This window comes from Hyperoodon ampullatus, assembly GCF_949752795.1.
Source record: "Hyperoodon ampullatus genome assembly, chromosome: 6".
NCBI lineage: Eukaryota > Metazoa > Chordata > Mammalia > Artiodactyla > Ziphiidae > Hyperoodon > Hyperoodon ampullatus.
In genome coordinates, this window is record NC_136919.1 from 80,655,083 (window position 1) to 80,680,254 (window position 25,172).

The following is a 25,172-nucleotide window of genomic DNA, read 5'->3' on the forward strand; positions in this document are numbered from 1 at the left end:
CTCCAGTCCTTTCTGCTTTTGTAATAGGTATTTCGTTTCATCTCAACGACATCTGCTTATGTTCTATAAACATGTGTGAAGGCTAGAATAAGGAACAAATCATTAAAAGAACTTTTGTTTTAAGGAAATGTCAGCTTAAAAACAGTAACATAAAACATGCTTCCGACTGCTTCACTACTGGCCTGAGTAAATGATGTTACCTGTGTTGATCCTGTGAAGGCCACTTTGTCTACATCCATGTGAGAAGAAATGGCCGCCCCTGCAGTAGGCCCATAACCAGGGACAATATTCACTACTCCAGGAGGAAACCCTGCCTAAAAGATAACAAGTAAAATAGTTAGAACAGAACTGATCATTTAATTCTACAGAAAAAAGAGGAGAGTATGGGATCAAAGCTGCCTCTTTATGCTAATCTTATGAGTTTCTCTACAAAGAAAGATTCATATAGGTGGTTTTATTATTATTATTCTTATTTCATTGTTTAGCCCACTTAAAATAACCTCAAGGGTTGCATTATTGAGGGACTATTTCTCCTTAGAGTAAGTTCATCTTTGACTTTCATGGATCATCGCTCCAATGATGGCTGTCTCAAATTTTATAATAGTAACTCAAAAAGATAGTGTGTGTAAAAGTGGTTGGTAAATTACTCACAAAGAAGGAAAACAATGTGTTTATTATCCATTCAGCAAAAATAAGAAGCTAAAGGGATCTTAACATTTTTAGTTTCTACCTGTTGATTGATCAGGGCATACCAACTAGGTTGCAAATTCCTATCAGCATTATTTAATCAGAAAAATGTTATGTTAAAAATGGTCATCCCATTCATGATCAAGCTTCACAGATTGATTCCAATCCCAATTAGAGAATTATCAAGTATAGAGCAGTGTGGCAACTGAAACAACACAATGAAATTTCATGTTATTTGCATCAAAATGTCTCATTTTGACATCTCTTTTGCCTACTTTTAATTTGAAGTGAAGAATATTTTTAAGATATGGATTCAGATTTCCTGAATTTTAAATTTCTAGGGACTAAAGCTTATTTTTAAAATATTGGTATGATATAAAGGACAATAACTTGTTTGCAAGAAAAAATATATTAAAACAATCTAGATAGTTGATGAAAATGAATTTTATGTGCTCTTTTGTCAGTTTTTGAGCAGGAAGGTAAATGCAGAGGAAACCGTAATAGAAAAGAGAATATAAAGGTATTCCCTCATGGGTGAATGAGTTTAGAAATAATGTAACCCAATGCTACAAGCAAGCATATTAGCTCAGAAGCCTCCAACCTTCAGATAGACTAGTTTAAACAAATTTGTAGAATTTCCAGGCTGTTAGTTGCAGTTATATACCAACTTACAGTTCAACATTTGAAAGAAAATCATAGCAATTTCAACATGAACTTGCATTCTGGGTGTTGGGCAAAAGAAATTTAAAAAGTGATCATAAGGTGGCAGTTGGACATGAAGCTTTTGGTCTGGCTTCCTGTCCTCCTTTGGGCAGAGGTTCATTTGGGTTGACTGCCAAAAGTCCCTGCCAGCAGCTATGCTTAATACGTCCCCACTGGACAGGAGCCATTGGCAGATAATGTAGTTTACAGTAGCAACAGATGAAGTCTTCCTACTGTAAATCAGGACTCCTGAGTTCTTGCACATACTTTTTTTTTTTTTTTTTAAGATATTTGAAATACAACTTTATTCTGATTCTAAATGAAAAGCAATGGGAATGACAGTAACAAACAAGATTCCACCTCTCAATATCGTCATGTGACTGTAGCAGTCTTATATTTGAAACTCAAGGAGGAAACAGCTGTGTTCCAAAACAGCTAAATAAGCAGGTCCAAAAAATAAAGTTGTTTTTTTTTTAAGTGCCACATTCACTCCAAAGCCCATCCATCTCCTTCAGCATCCAAAGATTAAACATATTTTGATTTAGGAAACGTACCTCTTTTATTAAAGATGCCATGTGAAGAGCAGTCAGAGGGGTTTGCTCTGCTGGTTTCACAACCACTGTGTTTCCACAGCTGAGGGCAGGCCCTATCTTCCAAATGAGCATGACCAATGGGAAATTCCACTAGAAAGCAATATATAACAATAGATTCTTTGTATTGCTGAAAGCCACATTTGCTAATCTAACTTCCACATTATACACTCCCTGTAGATGTTAAACAAGAATTGTAGTAGTTTTGTTTAATCACCTGGTATATTCTAATTAAGTTCATTGCTCAAAGCAACTCATAAATGCTAAAAAAAAACCCTCCAAACAAACTAGATACAGGAAGAGAGCAGGAGAAAGTCATAAAATTTTATCAAGTGCTATTATTTTGAGTTATTTTTCTACCAGGAAAAAAAAATCACTGCATGGTTTAGAAATCAAGCCTTACTATTAAATATATTGTAAGTTACCTGTAAGGGTTTAAAAAGTGTAATTATTCCTCCCTCCCTATAGGTCTTTAAATGTAACCATTTACCCAATAATAATATTTAGTAGTATTTAATTCCAAGACAAATATCCTGCTAAAGACAAAGAAGTCTAGGGTCTGGAGGCTGACAGCTTGGTTCACATCTCAGCTCAATCACTGAGCAGCCGTGTGAATTCAGACAAGTTATATGCACTTTGTGTATGATTTCATCATCTGTAAGTGCTGAAAACAGTCCTCTCTACTTCAGAAGGTTGTCCTGAGGATTCATAGAGAAAGTGGGCCAAATGTTTAATGCAGTGAATTGTTCATCACAGGCATACAGTAAATATTAACAATTCTTAGTATTCAGGATTATGTAGTTTTTATGGGTTTTATTGGGATTTTTGAACTAATGAGCAATTTCATTCAAAATGTTAATGTGTGTACATTTCAATCTTATTGGGGCAGAAGATAAGTCATTGCCACTTCCTCATCCAGGACATTTTGTTATCTTTTTGTTTGGCCTTTTTGGCCTTTCTGAATATGTCAGTCAAAGTGAAATCATTGATAGTCTCCTGTTTGTTGGGCATAAAAGGAAATCTTCATGGTTCTGCTTAAAATGGTACTTTCTCTAAGAGGAATGTGGAGTATCAAAGCCTCTTATCTGAAGGTAGGATATATTCCATACTGTGCTCCAAATGCCTCTGGCACAGTTTCTTCCATTTAGTTAAGAAATTTCATTCAATTTGAACACTCTGGTTGCTACTATTCTCTATGTTGAGAAGTCCCAATGAGGATATGTTGATAGAAAGTGTTGGGGAGTGGTCGGCCATACTATACTTCACTGAAATGGTTGGCGTCTTGCACGATGACCACTTTGCTATGTACATGTAAAGCATGGGTCTTAAACAGAGTGCACAATACATCTTTTTAAAAACAAACCATAGAGTAAAAGGTTAAGGTTTGGTGATGCTGTATATGGAAACACCCTAAAGAGATACGCCAGCCCTGCTTGCCACAACTAGAGAAAGCCCTCGCACAGAAACGAAGACGCAACACAGCAAAAATAAATAAATTAATTAATAAAAACTCCTACCCCCAACATCTTCTTTAAAAAAAAAAAAAAAAAGAAAAGAATGGAGTGACCTCTAGTTACTACGACCGTGGGCTGTGAGCTGAACATAAAAAAAAAAAAAAAAAAAAAGAGATATGCCAGAATTTAGGGCTTCCCTGGTGGCGCAGTGGTTGAGAGTCCTCCTGCTGTTGCAGGGGACACGGGTTCGTGCCCCGGTCTGGGAAGATCCCACATGCCGCGGAGCGGCTGGGCCCGTGAGCCATGGCCACTGAGCCTGCGTGTCCGGAGCCTGTGCTCCGCAGCGGGAGAGGCCACAACAGCGAGAGGCCTGCGTACCGCAAAAAACAAACAAACAAACAAACAAAAAACCTCTAAGAGATATGCCAGAATATAGATAGGTTTCCAGACTACTAGTTCGTATCCAAAGGGTACAGCCACAGAGAGACCCAAGTTCAACAATTACTATATTTGCTCCACATTTAGCAAATATCTAAGCATTCATTTGTGCCCAAGAAATCTTCATTAACAAATGAAATAGAATTAGAACTCACTTTTTTTTGACTGAAAATTATATGAGAGCAACTTACAGGAATGATTTGGCCACACACACCAATAGGCTCATTTCTTGTATAAGTAAAAAAGTTTCCATCTGAAAAATAAAACACACAATCATTTCTAGACAAATGTGCTTGATATTCATAGAATGGTGGTTTGGGGCTGATGTGAGAGGAAGGTATAGACAATAATTTTAAAAAAAGAAAGAGAGAACATATCTCTGCCTATTTACAAAATGAAAAACTGAGCCCTCAAATAGTAATTTGAAATGAGAGGAACCATAAAACTGAGTTAGGTCAAAGCAAAGATGCACAATTGGAAAAGATCTGAACAGTATTTATTCTATCTCTGATCCTATAGGAGGGCTACTTTCTAAATCATACTTGTTCTCAGTTTCCTTTCTTTCATGATAAAGGAAATAAAAGGTGTGTAACTAAGAAAGAAACTTAAGAGTTCTGTTTCTGACAGCTCTGAGTTCTACCAGTAATTTTTTAAGTGCATAATATAATTTAAAAAACAGTAAAATTAAAATATAGTAGAATTAAAAAATATCTCCCTGTGAGTGATAAGCCTTTCCTACTGGCTTGTTCTAAAACGTCCTCTTCTTTTTGCCTACCAAACTCTTAATCTATGAAAAAAATATGCCAGAAGTAAAGGACATTTCCATCTGGATTTGATTGATTCATATGCCTCAAAGTTTGATGTGGTCATCCTGAGGTTGCACTGTGCTTTGTGTTCATTCTAGTTCCCACAAAAGCTTCCTGGCTATCATAGCAAGAAGGCTACTTATCAAGATCTATTTGTACTTTAAATGGTTTCTCCCATTTTATCAAAGGGTAAAGTAAAATTTTCTGAAATAACCACAGTTCTTGGTCCCATCGTGGTCTCACTCTCCCCTTTCCACTTCCTGGCTCTCACTTCTAACCAGCGGGATGCTCCAGTTAGATTGGAAATGCACTTCAGGGCCAGTCCTGGAGGGTGTTGTATTTCCATAGTCAATACGTTTATATGAATTAAATTCTACTTGTAATGTTTTCCAACTCGATGCCTTTTCATATTCCTATCCCATTATGTGCATACTCTATTAAAATACTAAAATGCATACACATTCACTCACACAAATTCTTAAGCTATAAACACAGACCCATCTTTCTTTGAAACTATTTGAAACAAATCAATGTGAATTAGTTTGTTTAATTAGTCTGCTCTAACTATACTGAGTTAGACGAGGCACAGATGACCATAGCTGACTCATACTGGAACGTACAAAGAGGCTTAAATAATTACATTATAGAAAGGGTATAAATGTCACCATTGGAATAAAACCCAAATAAATAATTTTAGAGGCCAGCTCTGAAAAGTTTGAGTCCTTAGAGAGACAACTGCTTAAATCAGTAATTGTGGGCATACGAATGTTCTTACTTTAATATTTTCTAAAGTATCTATAGTGTTCTGCATATTTATGTTGAAACAATTTTAAAACCGATATGATGAACCTTAGCAGAACGTCCAGGTTCAGAACTGCATTGTCTCAAAGTCAAGAAGAAAATAATTCTGCCCTACTTGGTTGACATCTTTAAAAGGGAGAGTTTGGAATTTTTCATCTCTACAATAATCTCCTCACCCCTACCGTCACCCACGGTGGTTTCCCAAAGCTACTTACCAATGGGTATCGTGCGGCCCTGGATCTTGTCAGCCCAGCCTGCACAGTAGCGTAATGTTTTTATACAGCCTCCTAAATCCATCAGATATGCATTGGAAAATAGTTTTCCACCATTCATTGACTCCATTGTCTGAAAAAGAGATCACACCCCAAATCTAAACTTCCACAGAAATTTTAGATTAAAAAAATAGTCAATATCTTGAGTAATTGTGTGCTAGAGAATTTTGAAACTACTAGAAGAAATACTGTAAGCAATCTTTTGTAACCTCCTCTTTTTAAAAGGGAGACTAAAAAAAGAGTTAAAAGGACTTGCTTAAGATCATACTTGCTTAAGGACATAGCAAGATCTGGGTAGAAAAGGTAGTGAGAGTCTGGTTTCTAAACCCTAGTGCCCTTCTATCTCATTCTGAACGTCCCCCAGTGAACCAACTTTCTAAGAATTGGTCACAATTTGATATACACACAGCTTGTGAGAGTGGCACTTAGTCTCCTTAGTCAGATTAGAGTTCCAACAAGATTTCACTTATTGTATTATACAACTGTGGGTGACAATTTACTGTCAGTGACCATTAATAATGCCTCAATAATCATTTTTAATTTTTACATCCCATCTGGATATTCACACAAACATGGATTTTTTTTTAATCCATGAGTTTTCTTCAACAAAATTTTAAATTGTGAAACTCAGTTTTGCCACTAATATCAAAATTATTGTTTGAATGGTCAGGCTGTAAAGTTCAGCATTTTCTAGTCTAGTGCCCTAATGATTTTAAGATGACCTATCTCTTCTTTTCCTCCTTTTCTTAAGCAGAACTGTACAGACTTTGGGGTGTAATGTTCTGCTGGGGCAGGAGTGTACAGGTGATAAACTCTTAAATCAGTTCCTTATCTGTTGTACAGTCTTCTCTCTCTGCATTATATTGTATGCTACCTCAAAACTTAATCAAACATGATTTTTTTTTTTTTTTTTTTTTTGTGGTATGTGGGCCTCTCACTGTTGTGGCCTCTCCCGTTGCGGAGCACAGGCTCCGGACGCGCAGGCTCAGCGGCCATGGCTCACGGGCCCAGCCGCTCCGCGGCATGTGGGATCTTCCCGGACCGGGGCACGAACCCGTGTCCCCTGCAACGGCAGGCGGACTGTCAACCACTGTGCCACCAGGGAAGCCCTCAAACATGATTTTTGTATGCTTACTCTTTTTTCCCCCCTTACGATCTTATGCTGACAGAGGCAGTCAACATTCTGTAATTCACAGATCGGATAAATTAGGGAAGGCAAGTTTTAACAAATTCTGATTTCTTCCTGCGGGATGTTTTGGTTACTCTTGTTGTATTGTGTATAACTTCTAATTCCATATTTTTACATACTTTGAATTATGCTGAATCTTTGATTGGATAATAAATGGCCCTTTGATTAACTATAATTGCTAATGTTGATTTTAAAAAACATAAGCCTTTTTGTTGCCGCCAGTTAAGATTCTAAAGGTAGTAAAAACTTACTCTGAAATCTGATGTTGCTGTTGCTTTGTGTTAAATTGGCTTCTCTAGGAAAAAACAAGGAAACACCTCACCCACCCATTTTACGTGCTGATTCATATAACTGCTGAAATGTGTTTTAAAAAGCAGTATACATAAAAATAACATTTTTATAAACACATGAATGGATTTTCCTTTATTATTTGCTTTTTCACCTATAAAAAGAACATACTTTATTCAAGACCATTGTGAACATGTACATTTCAGGAAAGGAAAAAGTGGCCATTTTATTAACTGTCTTTTGTGGGCTAGATTATGGAGAAATAAGGTTTATTTTAAAGAAATATCCTGGGCACCTTTAACAAACTCCATGAGATTTTTTCACTCAAGGAGTTCAGTGGTCAAGTTCAAGAAAGCCGGTATATTATTCTAGGATCTTCATGCTGCATGTGACCTTATTTTATAAAGGCTCAGAAATTCTACAGTTAAGGAAAGAAACTTGTTTAATTTAATTCAGGGTCTGCCCTGGTGGCCCAGTGGTTAAGACTCCGTGCTCCCAATTCAGGGGGCCTGGTTTTGATCCCTGGTCAGGGAACTAGATCCCACATGCATGCCACAACTAAGGAGCCCGCCTGCCACAACTAAGACCCAGTGCAACTAACTAACTAACTAAATAAATAAATAAAGCAAAAAACCCCAGTGTTTAGACTGTAGACTGTATTCTGGGAGTAGACATTAACATCATCTAAAACCAGAGTGCAGATTACTTACTATCTGAGAATAAGCTCAGTGGTACCATTCATATACAAGAGCTGGTAGAAGTCTTTTTGTTTTATTTGTAGAGAGTATATAGTGAACACTAAAATCAAAACAACTCACCAATCCAAACAATGAACGCTTTCTAGAGATTTTGAGTTCTGCGTAGTTCGGTTAATACTCACTGCCAGGAGCAGACGATCTCTTTCGATTAAATCAGCCAACTTGTTTATTAGCCGTCCTCTCTCTGAAGCATCCATAGTACGCCATGGAGAGCCAATCTGAAAAGACTGTCTTGCGGCCTTCACTGCTTTGTCAACATCCTCCTGCAAGTCAAAGAATTCAATTCGTGGGCTAAATATATTAGCAAATCCAGTGGCAATAACCCTATAAAATACACTAAAACTCCTCGTAAGCTGTGTCTTCATCAGCCTAATTCCAGCATACTGTACAAACTCAACTACCATATATTGGAATTATACCTGCTGCCTACTCTTTGGAATGATGAGTGCCACACACATAGCACATGCTTGATTTCCTAGAATAGAAATATTATATTTTAATAGTTCCTATCATTGGCGTGCTTACCATTACCATCAGGTAATGTTCTCATTGCTTTACACCTTTTTTTTTTTTTTTGCGGTACGCGGGCCTCTCACTGTTGTGGCCTCTACCGCTGCGGAGCACAGGCTCCGGACACGCAGGCCCAGCAGCCATGGCTCACGGGCCCAGCTGGTCCATGGCATGTGGGATCTTCCCGGACCGGGGCACGAACCCGTGTACCCTGCATCGGCAGGCGGACTCTCAACCACTGTGCCACCAGGGAAGCCCGCTTTACACCTATTAACTCATTTAATTCTCAATAATTTTATGAGACAGATACGTTCCCCATTTTACAGATGAAGAAACTGAAGCAAAGAGAAAGAGGAGATTTGCCCAAGCTCAGTAGCTGAAAGTGGCTGAACTGTTTTAAAAGGAGCCCAGCTGACTGTAGAGTCTTTGCTCTTCACCACTACATTTTACTGTTTTGGTGATTGGTTTGTCAAGAGTTCCAGGGAAAGCTCAAGATCTAAAATAGTGAATATCTTCTTGGATCTCTGGTGACTTTATGGGCTGTGTACTCTCATGAAGAACCTACTGAAGGGTGAATAAGAACTGTGTTTTGCTGTTGAAGAGTAAACATTATAAACATGTGCTCATTCCTCTTGTTCAGAGGGAAAAAGGCACAGAGGCAGCGGGTCTGGTATAGAGAAAGGGCGGTGTATTACAACCTCTCATTTCCCAACTAGGTACAAAGAGTTCCTTTCAATCCCTAACTAGGTAAAGAAGTCAGTTTCTTATTATTAAGGCACTGCTTAAAATTACATTAATTCAAGCAAAAGTCAAATAATTGAGTCATTTCACACTCAGTCTTCTTGCCGTCACTCATGTGTCCTCACTCACATTCTTTTTTCTGAACTGGTTTATTCCTCCTGTTCTTTCCTAGTCTGCCTCAGTTAAATACTTTCCCTGGCCACTCATTCCCATAGATCTTTGTTCAGATCCCATTTGAGCGCCTATAGAATACACCTACTACAAAAATCACTACCTCTTCCATTACTACTTTATTTGTCTTTTTTCCTTCCTCCATCAAATCAGCTGCAAACACTTTAAAGGCATAGATTTTCCCAATCTTCTTTTGCTTATCAGTCTGGTCACTACATGGAGCTACATAAGCTCCACAAATCATGGTACCTCTTAGGCCAGTGGGTTGTCTTTTGTGCAGGAGCCATAGTTTCCGTAAAGAATCTGAAGGGAAAATTGTCCTAAATTTTTTTAAGTTGATCAAATTAAGCTGAACCCATTCAACGATGATACCTTCCCCTTTGGGAGGCATGGATCTCAGATTAATATTCCCTGCCTTTGATTATATTCAGTCAAGAAGTCCCAAACTGGGGATTCCCTGGTGGTCCAGTGGGTAGGACTCCACACTTCCACTGCAGGGACACGGGTTTGATCCCTGGTCGGATAACAAAGATCCCACGTAGCACCACCAAAAAAAAAAAAAAGTCCCAAACTTACAAGTCTGCATATTAAAATACAAGAAAAGTAAGTTATTTTTACATTATTTATCACCACACTAAGATGATCGTGGGCCAGAGGGATATTTTAGAAGTATAATTTGGTCTGATTAAGTGATAATATTACCACAGTACAGATTACAAGCAAACGTTCTTTCACTGTAACCATCTTACACTTGTGTATCTTTTCTTTTTTTTTAATTTTTAAATTTTATTTTATTTATTTTTTTATACAGCAGGTTCTTATTAGTCACTTGTGTATCTTACTGTCTAACTTTTGAGAGAATAGTGATTATGTACAATAAAATACTTGTATTCTTACTCTCCCTTCCTGAGAAATATATATACAGTCATATTTTGGGCAGTCAGTTAATCACATTGATTGCTTATATTTGGACATTGTTTTATGCCATAGGTTCTCACCTTTTCCAAATTATATTGGAAGAGCACTGTTGAAAAAAATTAAAAAGCAAACCACAAGAATCTGAAATTGCCAGCATGACCTGTGGATACCACAGCTTATAAAATACATGCTGCTCCGTGTTTAGAAAGGTCTGTGTGACACAGCTTTCGTTTAGATCCTTCTGCTCCATGTTCCATCATCAGCCTTAGCCAAATATGGTTTATCATAGGCATCCTGGCCTCTCAAAGGGATATGGAATAATTGGCTTCGAGACAAGTAACTCTGCCATATGGAAAATATGTTCCTGGAGAATGCTGCTATAAATATAGACGTTTTGTGGTTATATCCTTTGGATCATGCTCCTCCTTTTCTCATATATCTTATCTTGCTGGCACAGAAATAGAATAATGGTAGTTAATATATAAGTCTGGAACAAAACAACCCTGATCTGAATTCTGGTTCCTCACCTATTAGCTATGAAAGCTTTGAAGCATCCATCTATTCATTCATCCATCTATCTAAAGATTTGCTCAACACTCTATTCTGTAGCATTCTTATCATCAGGCTGCTAACGATAAAGTAGTGAAGTAAAGAGACTGGCCTTTTGAAAATTCCAATTGTGTGGGAGAAACATACAACCAAATAATCACATCATTATTATAAACCATGAGAAATATTCTGAAGTGAACTATATTGTGATATGACTTCTCTCACCTTTGGTTTTCTTATCTTTAAAATAGGGATAAGGTACCTCATGGAGTTGTGTTGAAGATTAAATAAGGTGACACTTGAAACACATTTTCTGTGACAGACATTATGTTAAGTGTTCATTAAATGGTAGTAAGTGCTATTGGAATCAGAGCAGTCAAAACAACCTTAAAATAACTATCAGCAGATGTAGTGTGTTTTAATCCTTCCTTTCAGTTTTCACTGCCCTGTATTATTTTAGGCTGTCATTATCTCATATTGTTGCTAGCCTTCCTGAGTCCATTTTCTTCTCTCCCCAAACTGTCTTGCCTATTGCTACCAGGCTAATCTTCCTCAAATAATTTGACCTTATCACTTTCCCTTTCCAATATTTGCAAATGCCCCCTTTGCCCACAGTCCTTAGGTCAGACTTCTCTTTCTAATTTTTTCAAAGCCTAGCATTTTGGGGCCCCACTTCACCTACTCAAACTTGTGCTCACATTTTTTCTACTCTATCTGACCCAACTACTTCTCACCTTTGCTCCTATAATTCTCCTCACCTAGAATGTTCTACCAGCACACCCCTTACCTTTCAAAATCCTACATATTCTTTAAGACCCAGCTCAAATATCACAACCTACCTAAACCCTTGCCAGACTAATCCGGTTTGATAATAGCTACTAGTTAAGAGCTTACTAAGTTCCTGCCACTATGCTAAACCCTTTATAACCCCACAGTTACTGCTGTAGTTAAGCATCACAGACCTCGTTTTATAGGACATGAAATCTAGCAGATAGTAGAACCAAAATTTAGTCCTAAATCTGACTCCAAAATCCAGTTGTATAGCTCTTCAAGGATATCCTGATAATGATCTCATTTGCAATGAATACTCACTGCTATCTCTATTATAAGCTATAATACTTCTTACTATTTGGGTCTACAATAGGCAGGTTATAAATATTTAATAAGTTTATTATGCATCTTATAAACTCATTATGTTACATTGATTTTATATAAGGGTGCTCCTTATATAAATAATTTTCTTATATTGATATTTACAAAATAATTCGTATCTTAATTGATTCCATTATATAACAAAGCTTTTACATTAACCAAAACTATTAGGCATAAGCGGATTTTGTAAATTATTATTATTATTATTTTTATTCCAAGACTACTATTTCTTGGATTTTTAACCCAGGACTAGCATTTCCAAGGACATAATTTTTTAACTAACTAGAAAACAATTTGATACCATTAACTCAGATTTTCTACCATCAATAATACTTTTACCTTATAGTGTTTAAAATGTTCCTTTTTTGAAGTAAGGGACCACAAGTTGAAGAGATGAAATTAAGGAAGGACTGAACTCTTCCATCCCTCCCAGACCGTGCATTTCCATATTAAATTTGTTCAGATTTGGAGAAAGTAGTTATCAGACCAGTTTTACACCTGTCATAGGCACTTACTTTAATGGACATTTACTTTTATCCCCACCAATTATTTGTTAGGTCATGCTTTAGTATTAAAAGCAGTTTTCGGGATTAGTCAGTATAGCCCAAAAGAGCCACTGAAGTGAAAAGAAAACAGTTCCCACCCCCATCTGTGCTTTTCTTTGTAACCTGCATTTGTTCTTGCCCTTCCTCCTTTCTTTATAGTACCATTGAAAGGCGGTATGTAGCCCATTGTTAGCTCCATTCTACTCATCAATTAAATCCTTAAAACCTCTTGGCTCATTATCTAAAGAGTCAGTTCCAGAATATTAGGTTTACTGTGACCATGTAATTTACTAGATTTGTACCTTTCACTAAGCAACGTTGGAAGTTACTATACATTTGTCAGCAAAATTGTGAGAACAGCAATAATTCTTTTAAAGCAAATGCTGGTAGATCATTTCATAAAAGAATATGACGACAAGAGCACTGGATCTTAAGCAAACAGTTGCTTGCTATGGGCAGTTTATACCATAAACAATCTAACTTGAGAGATCAAGTATCCAGCCAACTCCATTAGTATGGTGACCTGATTTGAAGCTTTGCTGGACTTTAATGAATGTTTTTAAACCACATTTGCACAGACAGTTCTGCCCTACTAAGAGCAGGAATAATTGTCAATAAGCAGAGAACAAATAGATATCAAATATTTCTAAAGCTTCAGGTGTGATCATCAGCTTTCCCTCACTACACTTTAGGAAGAGGGTAAATCTCACCAATGATACCAAGAAGAGTCTTCAGATTGCCTGACAAGATTTCACCTGGAATTCCAGGCACAGATTTGTTTTACTGAGGAAACTAATCTCAGAAGCTAGTGGCAAAGCAAGATGTCCAAGGCCCAAGAGGTAAAGCAGCAAGAATTGTTTTTTTCTTTCGTTAATGCAAACTGCACACAGTTCTGCAGTCTCCCTCCTGAGTGGCGTTTATACCTCTGGAGAGAAAGTGTAGGCAGCTGTCAGGGGCTCAACTCTGCCCTCATCTTGTCCTTTATTGCTTTTCCCACCTCTTCAGGGTTGTCAGAGCCGCTCAAGCAACTAGAAGGACATTTGAGGTCACGTAATGCTGGGTAGACCTCTGGAAGTCTCTGATAAAAACTGTTCTTCTTTATTGAATGTGAAGAATCAATTTTTCTCTTATTTCTGGGAATGGCTAATAGGACCCAGCGTTCTGGGTTTCTTAGAGCACATTGCTAGGGATCATCAGTATTTTTCTGCCTAAGTTTGGTCTTGTGCCATTTCATAGAGATGCAGAGTGATTATCATAGCACAGTTTCCAATCATCAACTTTCTTACCTGTCAAAACCCATGCTTCCTATTAAATGCTAACACCTGAGAGGAGATACAACTTACAGTTTAATACATTAGTTCAGTAGTTCTCAGAGTGTATTCCCCTACCCTCACCCCAAACAGCAGCATCAGCATCAGCTAAGAATTTGTCAGAAATGCAAATTCTCAGGTCTCACTCTAGAATTATTGAAACAAACTCAGGGTGGGTGGGGTCCAGGGATCTATGTTTAACAAGCCTTCCAAGAAGTTCTAAAGCAACCAAAATTTCAATAATCACTGCTTTAGTCAGTAGTCCTTTTAGTACTAGATTCCTAAGGTAAGGTGTATGAGGTATATGGAAACAAAGCTTGATGAAGGAGAAAATGATTTCATTTATCCATTATCTATAGGGTGTTAGATACCATGGGCATAAAGGTGAGATGTAATGTCAATCTCTACAAGAAGCATATTGTCTCAGACAAATTAACCAATAAGCAGTAAAACACAAGGGTTAGAACATAAGTATAAGTGATGTTCTGTAATGACATAGAAGAGAGCAATTCTACCTGCGAAGGTTAGAGAAGGCTTTAAAAAGTGTAATAATATAATGATTGAGGCTACATTATATACCTTGCACTGTTAAAACACTACGTATTTTCTTATTTAAGCTCCCCCAAGTTTTTCCTGTCTCCCTGTTTTGCACAAAAAGGAACAGGAGCTCAAAGAGGGTAAATGGTAAATGCAAATGTGGAACTTCTGTGCCCTTACCACAGATGGTGACTTGAACTAGGTCCCAAGGACTGCACTGTGGCTGTGACCCAGAGGCAACGATCAACATACAATGTTTGGGGCATGGTTCTGGGCACTGTAAGGTTGGAACTCTTACATTGATGAGGAAAAATAGAAGCCAGAAACAAAGGTTCCCCCCCACCCCCACTCAAGAGGCAATGAGAAGCCCTTGAAGAATTTATGCACGGGTGAACACTGGTATATAGAAAGTGAAATCTGAAAGCAGGTGACATGTGTCTCCATTCTGTGTTGCCTCTACTTCTCAAGCTGTTGACCCCTCTGTCTAAACTCTGCATCCTTGCCCTTCGAGGCATGGGTCTTATTTCTTCTGATAACACTGCAACCTGAATCCAGGGCCTTTCCTAAATCCCAAAGAGCCCCTCAGGTCTATCACTATTTTCAAAAAGGTTTGCAAGGTGTAATACCTTGAGATTAGTTGATTGGGAAGAAGATAGCAAAAGAATGGAGACAGGACAGGAACACATGATTGCTACCATGAACTGAACATAGTGTCGAAAGTAGTCTTATCCTTGGATTTTGCTGACTTCATCTTCCAATAAGTAGTCTTTTCATGCAGCAAAATATTTTACCTCTTTATATCTTACATGACAGAAATTAAAAGCTTGATAACATCTGGACAGCTAAAGACTAGAAAAATCATTTCAAATTAGACCATATGCTTTTTAAGGTATGTGTTCAGATAAAAATTCTGAAGACTTTTATACTCTTTTCACTCCCTGGCCTATTTAATATCACCCTCTCTTTTATAATAATCACAAGGTAAGGCAGTAGCCCTGTCAGACACAGGCTCCGGGGACAGAAGCACAGCAGCTGAATGCTGATTTCATTATTTATTAGCAATATCTTCTTGAGTAAATTACTCAACCTTTTCATTCTGCTGTTTCATCATCACTTGTTAAAGTGGCTAACAGCAGTATATAGGGTTGCTTTGTGTATTAATTTTTTTTAATTTGTATTAAAAATTATCATTATAAAAGTTAATTTTTGTTAGTATTATTAGCTAGCAAGCAACAACACTTAATTTGTGATTCAATTTAAGTCACTTTAAAATTCAATTTTTAAGGTACTGATCAATATAAATTCAATGATTTTTAATGAAATAACTTGGCAATGTATCATTACAAAAGTCCTATATTAAGATTTTTTAGTTTCCTTTTGCAACTTAAAAAATTTTGTATGAATAAAGGATTTCTCTGCTTTTTAAATGTATGACCACTCACTTCATATGCAGTCTATTTGTACAATAAATACAGACACTATTTCAATTGAAAAGCAAGGAAAATAATATGAAAAGAATCACTACACCCAGAAGCACAAGCACAGGCTTATCATCATTGCATGACAAGTGAGTACCCATTATGTACCAAGAACATTTCCCCAGATGACCTGGAAACCATGTTTTCATGACATGTCTATTTGAACATGGAAGGAGGTTGGGAGCTCAGAATGGTGGCATAAAATGGAACTAGTGTTATAAAACTTACCTTATCTCCTTCTTCTACCTCGCACAGTTTCTCCTCAGTTGCAGGATTAAAGACCGGAAATTTCTTGCCACTCACTGAACTATGCCATTCATTGTTTATGAAGATCTGTAGAGAAGGAGAAAAGGTAAATAAAAAGGTATTTAAGGGCTTCCCTGGTGGCACAGTGGTTGAGAGTGCCTGCTGATGGAGGGGACACGGGTTCGTGCCCCGGTCCGGGAAGATCCCACATGCCGTGGAGCAGCTGGGTCTGTGAGCCATGGCCGCTGAGCCTGTGCGTCCGGAGCCTGTGCTCCGCAACGGGAGAGGCCACAGCAGTGAGAGGCCTGCATACCGCAAAAAAAAACACACAAAAAACAACAACAACAACAAAAAAAGGTATTTAAGGGCAGAGTCAAGATGGCGGTGTGGGAAGACATGGAGTTGGCATCTCCCCACAACTAGGGTGACTGCCAGCTGCTGGTGGGGGACTCTGACACCCAAGGAGACAGGAGGAACCCCAGAGTGAACCGGTAGGATGTAGGGGGACTGAGGGGGGAGGGGAAGTGGAGGCCAGACAGGATTGTTGCCCCTTAGGCCGGGGACATCAGGAGAGGCAGGTGGGAGGGACTCTCTGGGAAGAGCGGGAGAGGAGCAGAGGGAGATTGCCTGGCCCACTCAGGCACAGGGAGCCTGCTGAGCTCCTAGGTTGATCCCCTGCCCTCCAAAGCCCCCTCCAGGCCATGTGTGTCCTTGGGGGCACAGGAGGGAGGTTTGGGGAGATCAGGAGAGGCAGGCAGGAGGGGCCCTCCCAGACCCCAGACCAGAGGAGCAGTAGAGGAGAGGAGGGCATTTGCCCCACTCACTCGAGCCCAGGAAGCCTGCTGGGCTCCCAGGTGAGGTCCCCTGCCCTCTGAGACCAGGGGTGGGGGCACGCCTGTGCCCCTTCTGTTCCTTGAGCCTAAGCCCCACCCTCCCATGCCCCCAGGGCCTTTTCCAGCCCTGTGGGTCCTGAGCATTGGCCCCACCCACCATCCAAACCTCACCCTTGCTTAGGCCCCACCCTCCACAGCCAAGGCCTCCCCCCCCCACTTTTTTTTCTTTTCCCTCCTCCTCTTTTTTACTATTGTGGCACTGATGTACCTTCCAGTTGTTGATTCATCTATATTTTTATTTTTACATTCTTTCTAACATATCTGTTAGTTTCCTAGTCTAATTTTATTTTTTACTTTGTTATTTTTGGGGTTGTTTTTTTTTTTTTTTGCCACCCCACATGGCTTGAGGGATCTTGGTTCACGGATCCTGGGGTCAGGTGGAAGCTTCTGCAGTGGGAGCTCCAAGTCCAAACCACTGGACTAACAGAGAACCTCAGACCCCAGGAAATATATTCATCAGAGTGAAGTCTCACAGAGGTCCTCATCTCAGCACCAAGACCCAGCTCTACTCAATAGCCTACAAACTCCAGTGTTGGAAGCCTCAGGCCAAACAACCAGTAAAACAGGAACACAATCCCACTCATAAAAAAAAAAAAAAAAAAAGATGAGATGGCAAAATAATGTCACAGATGAAGGAGCAAGGCGAAAACCTACAAGACAAATAAATAAAGAGGAAAGAGGCAACCTACCTGAAAAAGAATTCAGAGTAATGATAGTAAAGGTAATTCAGAATCTCGGAAATAGAATGGAAGCATGGATTGAGAAAATAAAAGAAATGTTTAACAGAGATCTAGAAGAATTAAAGAACAAACAAACAGAGATGAACAACACAATACCTGAAATGAAAAATACACTAGAAGGAATCAATAACAGAATAACTGAGGCAGAAGAATGAATAAGTGAGCAGAAAGACAAAATGGTGGAAATAACTGCCAAGGAGCAGAATAAAGAAAAAAGAATGAAAAGAATTGAAGACAATCTCAGAGACCTCTGGGACAACATTAAATGCACCAACATTTGAATTATAGGGGTCCCAGAAGAAGAAGAGAAAAAGAAAGGGTCTGAGAAAATATTTGAAGAGATTATAGTGGAAAAATTCCCTAACATGGGAAAGGAAATAGTCAATCAAGTCCAGGAAGCACAGAGAGTCCCATACAGGATAAACCCTAGGAAAAACACACCAAGACACATATTAATCAAACTAACAAAAATTAAATTCAAAGAAAAAATATTAAAAGCAGCAAGAGAAAACCAAAAAATAACATACAAGGGAATCCCCGTGAGGTTATCAGCTGATTTTTTCAGTGGAAACTCTGCAGGCCAGAAGGGAGTGGCAGGATATACTTAAAGTGATGAAAGCGAAAAACCTGCAACCAAGATTACCCAGCAAGGATGTCATTCAGATTCGATGGAGAAGTTAAAAGCTTTTCAGACAAGCAAAAGCTAAGAGAATTCAGCAACACCAAACCAGCTTTACAACAAATGCTAAAGAAACTTCTCTAAGCAGTAAACACAAGAGAAGAACAAGACCCACAAAAACCCAAAACAAGTAAGAAAATGGTAATAGGAACATACATATCAGTAATAACCTTGAATGTAAATGGATTAAATGCTCCAACCAAAAGACACAGGCTCACTGAATGGATACAAAAACAAGACCCATCTATATGCTGTCTACAAGAGACCCACTTCAGACCTAGGGACACATACAGACTGAAAGTGAGGGGATGGAAAAAGATATTCCATGCAAATGGAAATCAAAAGAAAGCTGGAGTAGCAATACTCATATCAGATAAAATAGACTTTAAAATAAAGACTGTTACAAGAGGTAAGGAGGGACACTACATAATGATCAAAAGATCAATCCAAGAAGAAGATATAACAATTATAAATGTTTATGCACCCAACGTAGGAGAAATTCAATACATAAAATGCTAACAACCATGAAAGGAGAAATCAACAGTAACACAATAATAGTAGGGGACTTTAACACCCCAATTACACCAGTGGACAGATCATCCAAACAGAAAATAAATAAGGAAACACAAGCTTTAAATGACACAAGACCAGATAGATCTGATATTTATAGAACATTCCACCCAAAAGTGACAGAATACTCTTTCTTCTCAAGTGCACACAAACATTCTCCAGGATACATCACATCTTGGGTCACAAATCAAGCCTCGGAAAATTTAAGAAAATTGAAATTGTATCAAACATCTATTCTGACCACAGTGCTATAAGATTGGAAATCAATTACAGGGAAAAAACCGTAAGAAACAAAAATACATGGAGGCTAAACAGTGTGCTACTAAATAATCAAGAGATCTCTGAGGAAATCAAAGAAGAAACAAAGAAATACATAGAAACAAATGACAACAAAAACAGGAAGACCCAAAACCTATGGGATGAAGCAAAGGCAGTTCTAAGAGGGAAGTTTACAGCAATTCAATCTCACCTCAAGAAACAAGAAAAATCTCAATCTAATGCTACATTTAAATCACTAGAGAAGAAAAAAGAGAACCCAAAGTCAGTAGAAGGAAAGAAATCATAAAGATCAGAGCAGAAATAAATGAAATAGAAACGAAGAAAACAGTAACAAAGATCAATAAAACTAAAAGCTGGTTCTTTGAGAAGATAAACAAAATTGATAAACCCTTAGCCAGACTCATCAAGAAGAAAAGGGAGAGGACGCAAATCACTAAAATTAGAAATGAAAAAGGAGAAATCACAACTGGCACTGCAGAAATACAAAGGCTTATAAGAGACTACTACCTACAATTATATGCCAATAAAATGGAGAACCACAAAGAAATGGACAAATTCTTGGAAAGGTACAATTTTCCAAGACAGAACCAGGAAGAATTAGAAAATATAAACAACCTATCACAAGTAATGAAATTGAGACCATAATTTAAAATCTTCCAACAAACAAAAGTCTAGGACCAGATGGCTTCACAGGCGAATTCTGTCAAACACTTAGAGAAAAGCTAACACCGATCCTTCTCAAACTCTTCCAAACAAATTGCAGAGGGAGAAACACTCCCAAATTCATTCTACAAAGCCACCATCACCCTGATACCAAAACCAGACAAAGATGTCACAAAGAAAGAAAACTACAGACCAATATCACTGATGAACGTAGATGCAAAAATCCTCAACAAAATACTAGCAAACAGAATCCAAAAACACAGTAAAAGGATCATACACCATGATCAAGTGGGATTTATCCCAGGGATGCACGGATTTGTCAATGTATGCAAATCAGTGTGATACACCATATTAACAAACTGCAGAATAAAAATCATATGATCATCTCAATAGATGCAGAAAAAGCTTTTGACAAAACACCCATTTATGATAAAAACTCTCCAGATAGTGGGCATAGAGGAAAACTACCTCAACATAATAAAGGCCATATATGACAAACCCACAGCAAGCATCATACTCAATGGTGAAAAACTAAAAGCATTTCCACTGAGATCAGGAATAAGACAGGTATGCCCACTCTTACCACTCTTATTCAACAAGGTTTTGGAAGTCCTAGCCATGGCAATCAGAGAAGAAAAAGAAATAAAAGGAATACAATTGGAAAAGAAGAAGTAAAGTTTTCACTGTTTGCAGGAGACATGATACTATACATGGAAAATCCTAAAGATGCCACCAGAAAACTACTAGAACTAATGAATGAATTTGGTAAGGTTGTAGGATACAAAATTAAGGCACAGAAATCTCTGGCTTTCCTATATACCAGCAACAAAAACTCAGAAATTAAGTAAACATTCCCATTTACCATTGCAACAAAAAGAATAAAATACCTTGGAATAAACCTACCTAAGGAGGCAAAAGACTTGTACTCAGAAAACTATAAAACACTGATGAAAGGAATCAAAGATGACATAAACAGATGGAGAAATATACCATGTTCTTGGATTGGAAGAATCAACACCGTGAAAATATGTATACTACCCAAAGCAATCTACAGATTCAATGCAATCCCTATCAAACTACCAGTGGCATTCTCCACAGAATTAGAACAAAAAATCTTACAATTCGTATGGAAACACAAAAGACCCCGAATAGCCAAAGCAATCTTGAGAAAGAAAAACAGAGTTGGAGGAATCAGCCTCCCTGACTTCAAATTATACCACAAAGCTACAGTAATCAGGACAGTATGGTACTGGCACAAAAACAGAAATATAGGTCAATAGTACAGGATAGAATGCCCAGAGATAAACCCACGAACATACAGGCACCTAATTTACAAGAAAGGAGGCAAGAGCATACAGTGGAGAAAAGACAGCCTCTTCAATAAGTGGTGCTGGGAAAACTGGACAGCTACATGTAAAAGAATGAAATTAGAACACTCCCTAACACCATACACAAAAATAAACTCCAAATGGATTAAAGACTCAAATGTAAAACAGACACTATAAAACTTTTAGAGGAAAACATAGGGAAAACACTCTTTGACATAAACCACAGCAAGATCTTTTTTGACCCACCTCCTAGAGTGACAGAAAACAAACAAACAAACAAAAAAACAAATGGGACTTAAAAGCCTTTGCACAGCAAAGGAAACCATAAACAAGATGAAAAGACAACCCTCAGAATGGGAGAAAATATTTGCAAATGAATCAACAGACAAAGGATTAATCTCCAAAATACACAAACAGCTCATGGAGCTCAATATCAAAAAGACAAACAACCCAATCCAAAAATGGGTGGAAGACCTAAACAGACATTTGACCAAGGAAGATACAGATGGCCAAGAGGCACATGAAAAAATGCTCAACATCACTAATTAATAGAGAAATGCAAATCAAAACTACAATGAGGTATCACCTCATGCCAGTCAGAATGGCCATTATCAAAAAACCTAGGAACAATAAATGCTGGAAAGGGTGTGGTGAAAAGGGAACCCTCCTACACTGTTGGTGGGAATGTAAATTGATACAGCCACTATGGAGAACAGTATGGAGGTTCCTTAAAAAACTAAAAATAGAACTACCATATGACCCAGCACCCCACCACTGGGCATATACCCTGAGAAAACCATAATTCAAAAAGAGACATGCACCACAATGTTCACTGCAGCACTCTTTACAATAGCCATGACATGGAAGCAACCTAAATGTCCATCAACAGATGAATGGATAAAGAAGATGTGGCACATATATACAATGGAATATTACTTAGCCATAACAAGAAACAAAATTGAGTTATTTGTAGTGAGGTGGATGGACCTAGAGTCTCTCATGCAGAGTGAAATAAGTCAGAAAGAAAAAAACAAATACCATGTGCTAACACATATACATGGAATCTAAAAAAAAAAAAAAAATGGTACTGATGAACTTAGTTGCAGGGCAGGAATAAAGAGGTAGACATAGAGAATGGACTTGAAGACATGGGGTGGGAGGGTGAAGCGGTGGTGAAGTGAGAGTAGCATCGACATATATACTCTACCAAATGTAAAATAGTTGGCTGGTGGGAAGCAGCAGCATAGCACAGGGAGATCAGCTCGGTGCTTTGCGATGACCTAAAGGGGTGGCATAGGGAGGATGAGAGGGAAGCTCAAGGGGGAGGGGATATGGGGACCTGTGTATGCATATGGCTGGTTCGCTTTTTTGTGCAATAGAAACTAACATGGTATTATGAAGCAATTATACTCCAATAAAGATCTATTTTTAAAAAAGGCATTTAAATATGCAGCAAATTTCGGAAACTCTTTATAAACTTAAACTAAAGCACTACAGAATGCATAGGTGAAGCCAATATTACAACCTCACCTACCTGCCCCCTCCAAGAATATTTTAGCTGTTTAAGACATTTTACACACACATTCACAGATACACACACACACATGCACACATACACACACTAAGATAAGGTAATACTTTAACATTTCACTAAGATATGAGGTCACTTAAAGAATAGAAAATACAGACTGGAGAAGACAATCTAGAAAAAGATGCTGTTATCTGAAATAGCCATAAATTTGAGGTAAGAGCGAAGGCTTGAGTGGGCTTGATCTTTATGAATCACTGTCTATTTTCTACTTCAGATTCTGAACATGCTCATTTTGGGCTACTGGTGATTTGGTATCATAAGTGACTATTTTCTGATCCTTTATTTTACTGTCTTGAAAGTAGCCTGAGGGAGGATTTTAAAAGAAGATTGCTTAGAAAAAAATTGGCTAGTGACATTTTTTCATCGACTTTTTAAAGGCATAAGGGTTTCATTCTCCTTTTTAAAAGATTATCTAATAAATTATTTGTCCTCATTTGAAATCAGGTACTAGATTTCTTAGTGCTATCTATGAGAAAGAGACCTGCATCTAAAGAAACAGAAGGGTCTAGAAAATAATGGAATTTTGTTTTTTGTACACAATAAAAAAATAAGAATGTTAAGAAGTGTTAGTATGTCATCATTTAAAGAGTCTGAGTTTCAACTTTTGCAGCCCTGAATTTGCATTTCATTATGGAAATTAATAGAGCTTTGATATTCATCTTTTCATAGAATAAAAACATTTGATGAGGCCAAATTAAGAAGTACTACTTATGTGATGAACAAAGTTATGTTTGTCTGTTTTTCTGGTTTATCCTCATAATAAGAAATTCCTAGCCAAAGTGTCCAAGGTGTGCAACACAATCCCAGTCCTCAAGCGACCTTAACCTCAGTAAAGAACCCTTAAATAAATAACTTAAAATTGAATCAAAGAACCTAGAATCCAGTAGCTACGTATGGGTAAGATCTATAATATTCTGCACATGAGTACACTCTGATATTTTGATTTGCTAAAAAACAAGGGGAAGGATAAGTCTCCTTCTTTGCCTGTTCCTGCCAATATAACCTATGTATTTGGAGGCGTTCAGAAGAATTGTGGTGCTACCCTGGAACTGACAGGAAAAAGATGTGGGCGTGAATAAATAAAGGGGGAGGGGTGCAAAGCAGTTCAGATAAAGAGACTAGATGTCCAAAGACACATATATGGAGGTTTGAGAAAGATAGAGGTATCAAGAAAATCCTTGTTTCTCTGATAGGGTAATGGAATACAGACGAAGAGCATAAAACTCCTATTAGCCTCCAAAAAAAAAAAAAAAATTGGCATCTTAGTTCAACTTGAAGAAAGATAAATTCAGATTAAAACTACTGACTTGCTCAACGTCTCTTGGAGTGAATCAGCATTCTAGCTATCAAAAACACATTTTATGGAATCCTGTAATTAAAGAGTATTCTCTTTCATGCGTCTTTAGCCTTTACCTCTTATTTTTCCCCGCATGGGATCGCTGGGAAGCACCTCAATCTAAGTGTTCCAAGTTCAGCTCACTGTCATCTCTAGCTTTATGCTGCTCTCACCTCAAACTAAGGTTCTAAAACTTGCTCTTGCATTCTCTCTCTCTTACATGCACACACACTTTCCCTCTTCTGTTAATGGCACACAAAATCCCTACTCATCCTTTTGTATCACTATGTTTTATACGATCATAAAAAAAAGCTTTCCCCTGTTCTCCCTGCCCCCACCTCTGCCTAATTGAAATTTAATTTTTACCCTGTTAACATAACCTTCCTAAGCCAGGCCAGTTCAAATTTTGTCCCCTCCTCAGAACACTTAGGTGGTTCTCCATTCTCAAACTACTGAGCATGGCATTTGAGGTGTCTTATGGTTTGGCCCCATTGTCCTTTTCTAACCTTTTATCCCACTCTTTCCTCAATTTACCCTTTATTTCAGCCTCATTCTACTGTCTCAAATACCATGCATTTTTTTCTCCTCCATACCTTGATTCATGCTGTTCCTCAGACTGAAGTTTCACTATTTTTCTTCTCCTCATACTTCAAACTCTTTTAAAATGTCATTTCCTCATGAAGATTTCACTGGTCTGTCCGATTGGATTTAACCTCTTTTTTTCTCTTTCCTAACATAGCATTTTAATATCCTACTATTAAATTACTTATTATGTTCTGTTTTGAATTAAAGCTAGCTGTCTACATAGCAGCTCATCAAATTATAAACAGAAAACTAAAGACATCATGGTACTTGCTCTAGATTCTTGAGCCAGCCTTGCAAAACTTGATTCAGATTCACTCACAGATGTCTAATTCTGCCTCTTCTCTGCCCTAAAGATAGTATCCCCTC

At 37.9% G+C, this 25,172-nt stretch overlaps 1 protein-coding gene across 1 annotated transcript in view; it reads right to left on the minus strand.

Moving 5' to 3' along the window:
* Positions 1-25,172, minus strand: part of ALDH1A1 (aldehyde dehydrogenase 1 family member A1) — a gene marked incomplete at both ends in the record, with an annotated part of 54,235 nt that overhangs the window by 19,044 nt on the left and 10,019 nt on the right. The window contains 6 exons of the mRNA XM_079707168.1: positions 201-314; positions 1,944-2,072; positions 4,063-4,124; positions 5,694-5,823; positions 8,108-8,248; positions 16,125-16,229. Coding sequence (XP_079563294.1) covers positions 201-314; positions 1,944-2,072; positions 4,063-4,124; positions 5,694-5,823; positions 8,108-8,248; positions 16,125-16,229 — 681 coding nt within the window. The remainder of the gene's footprint in view (positions 1-200; positions 315-1,943; positions 2,073-4,062; positions 4,125-5,693; positions 5,824-8,107; positions 8,249-16,124; positions 16,230-25,172) is intronic.